Source organism: Tigriopus californicus, chromosome 12 (assembly GCF_007210705.1).
Source record: "Tigriopus californicus strain San Diego chromosome 12, Tcal_SD_v2.1, whole genome shotgun sequence".
Classification (NCBI taxonomy): domain Eukaryota; kingdom Metazoa; phylum Arthropoda; class Copepoda; order Harpacticoida; family Harpacticidae; genus Tigriopus; species Tigriopus californicus.
The window spans coordinates 12,390,055-12,392,117 of NC_081451.1; the positions used below are offsets into that span (position 1 = coordinate 12,390,055).

The 2,063-nt window shown below is 43.3% G+C and overlaps 1 protein-coding gene across 1 annotated transcript; it reads right to left on the reverse strand.

The window, feature by feature from the left end:
- Positions 1-403: 403 nt before the first annotated feature.
- On the reverse strand, positions 404-1,862 carry LOC131891362 (uncharacterized). The gene is made up of 2 exons (XM_059240893.1): positions 1,008-1,862; positions 404-942 (listed from the first exon to the last, which is right to left on the reverse strand). The coding sequence occupies exons 1-2, from the start codon at positions 1,381-1,383 to the stop codon at positions 914-916; spliced, it is 405 nt and encodes a 134-aa protein (XP_059096876.1). The 5' UTR covers positions 1,384-1,862; the 3' UTR covers positions 404-913.
- Between the last annotated feature and the right edge of the window lie 201 nt (positions 1,863-2,063).

Here is a 2,063-nt window from a genome sequence, read left to right on the forward strand (position 1 = left end):
GCGTTGAACGACGAGTCCAAATCGGTCAAGGCAGTCTCCGATTCGGCCAACTATGGACAAATCCAGTCCGGAGTCGTCCAAAGCACTCACGTCGGAAACAAATGTTTTGCAAGCGTTGAGGCGACGGGTAAAGACGCCCTTCTTGGCCGTCAACGATTTCTTGGCAGCTTCCATGACCGGGATGATATCGCAATGTGGATGTGTAATGAATATGGGTGAAGCCAATGATGGGGAGACCCAAGAGGAAAACCAACCGCGGAAGGTGTGTCAAGCCTGAAGGAGGAGCACAATTGGATGCAGCGGTGACCTGGGAACGTTAAGGATGATGGTTCCACTAAGCCGACTGCACCATGTTGGGATATCATGGACAGCGTAGAGGCGAACGTGTATATTGTCTCCAAGTAGAAACGGTAATCACCAGATAAAATGGGAAAAAGAAAAGATCAGCTTGCACATGCAGGAGGTTGGGTTATCGACATGTACAGATATCTTACTAAGGAGTCAAATCTTGACCAATTGGAATACCGAGGAGGGATCAAATCTCCTTGAGAGAACCCGAAAGCAGGGGTGAGTTGAGAAAAGGAATGATTTTGTCCAAAACATACCCAATAAGAGCACTACTTTTAATGACATCACAAAGACTAAATGTACGTTTGTTAAGGCCTTCAGACAGTTTGATCAATTCCGTTCGACGAGAGGCTAACCGTGCAACAATATCTGAATGGAAAACAATAAATAAGGTGGAGGGAAAAAAAGTGGAGAGGAAACATGAACTTTAAAGGAATGTAAGATTTACATTGCAGGTATCAGTGATACGATGAGCACTAAAATTCTAAAACCAATGCGGATAGCAAAGCAAACCAATCGACGTATGATTGGAAGGTAGACGAAAGCAGTGACCACTAATCTAGGGCTAGATGTAGAGGTATAAAAGAGGAATGGCTAAGGAAAAGGGGGACAAATCTGAAGAAAAAAAAATGATAATTTGAACATATAATCAAACGGACCTGGATCCCTGGCAGTTACACCAGAGCTGGTGTCTCCAATGAAGTGACCAAGAGGATGTGAATGAGCAGAAAACCCGGACGTAGCGGCGGGATTGAGGAGATTTGGAGGTGTCACTAGCGGATGTGACGAATCCGGAGATTGGAAAGAAGTCGAGGGCATCGAGCTGGTCATACCATTGATGGATTGATTGGGAGGGGGGGAAGAGGCGATATTCGAAACAGGGACAGATTTATTGGCCAGTTTGTCACCCAATTTTTCCACCAAATCAGATTGGCATCGAAGTCGAGATTCAGTTTGTTCCTTGAAGGATTGGCTCATGTCGTGGGCTACTTGAGCCAATTGGGCCAAATACTCTTGGTTAGCTTTGCCTGCCATGGTGACTCCAGGTACGGGTGGGATCCACTCGGAGCAAAGGCGGGAAGGGTTTGCGATAGGTGTTGAGACTCTGATTAGCCACCTGGTAATGAGTCGTAAAGGAGCAGAGAATCAGGAGCAGTGTGCCAGTTTGTCGTGAGCTAAATGCAATTACTGGATAACAAACACAAAACCTCCATTTTCGTTCGATATGTATAAATGTCATGAATGAACAGACTAAACAATAAAAACAAAATGAACTACCCCTTAAGCCAAAAATCCATGAAATAACCTAGAATTGAAATGAAACATATTGACAGACGAAAAAAGTGAAATACGACATGAACATGAAAATAAAAGATATAAGATGAAACTACTTGAAATAGGAAGAAATGAAAGCTAAAGTGCAAAATTGTCTTACCTTAAGCAGCCACGCGACCACTTACACAACACAACGCACTCAGACCGGCCGTTTGAAAAGATCAGAAACAACAAAATGTTGCGACTGCTCTCAAAAAAAGAAGGGACTGAACTGGGAGTTGAGTTGATAGTGTGCATAACTTGCATCATACGGAAAGCTTGGAACTGGTCTACATTTATTTAATTTTTGAGTGAGGTACATTTCAACAACAACCAGGATCAATATCACTATTGTTACTGTCCTTAGTTTCATGGCTCTGTAAAATGGTGTATGGATCTTG

Coding starts and splice junctions, on each gene's coding strand:
- LOC131891362 (XM_059240893.1), bottom strand. CDS start 1,383: ATGGCAGGCAAAGCTAACCAAGAGTATTTGGCCCAATTGGCTCAAGTA. Junction 943..1,007: donor TGTAACTGCCAGGGATCCAG/GTCCGTTTGATT, acceptor CCTTTTCCTTAG/CCATTCCTCTTTTATACCTC.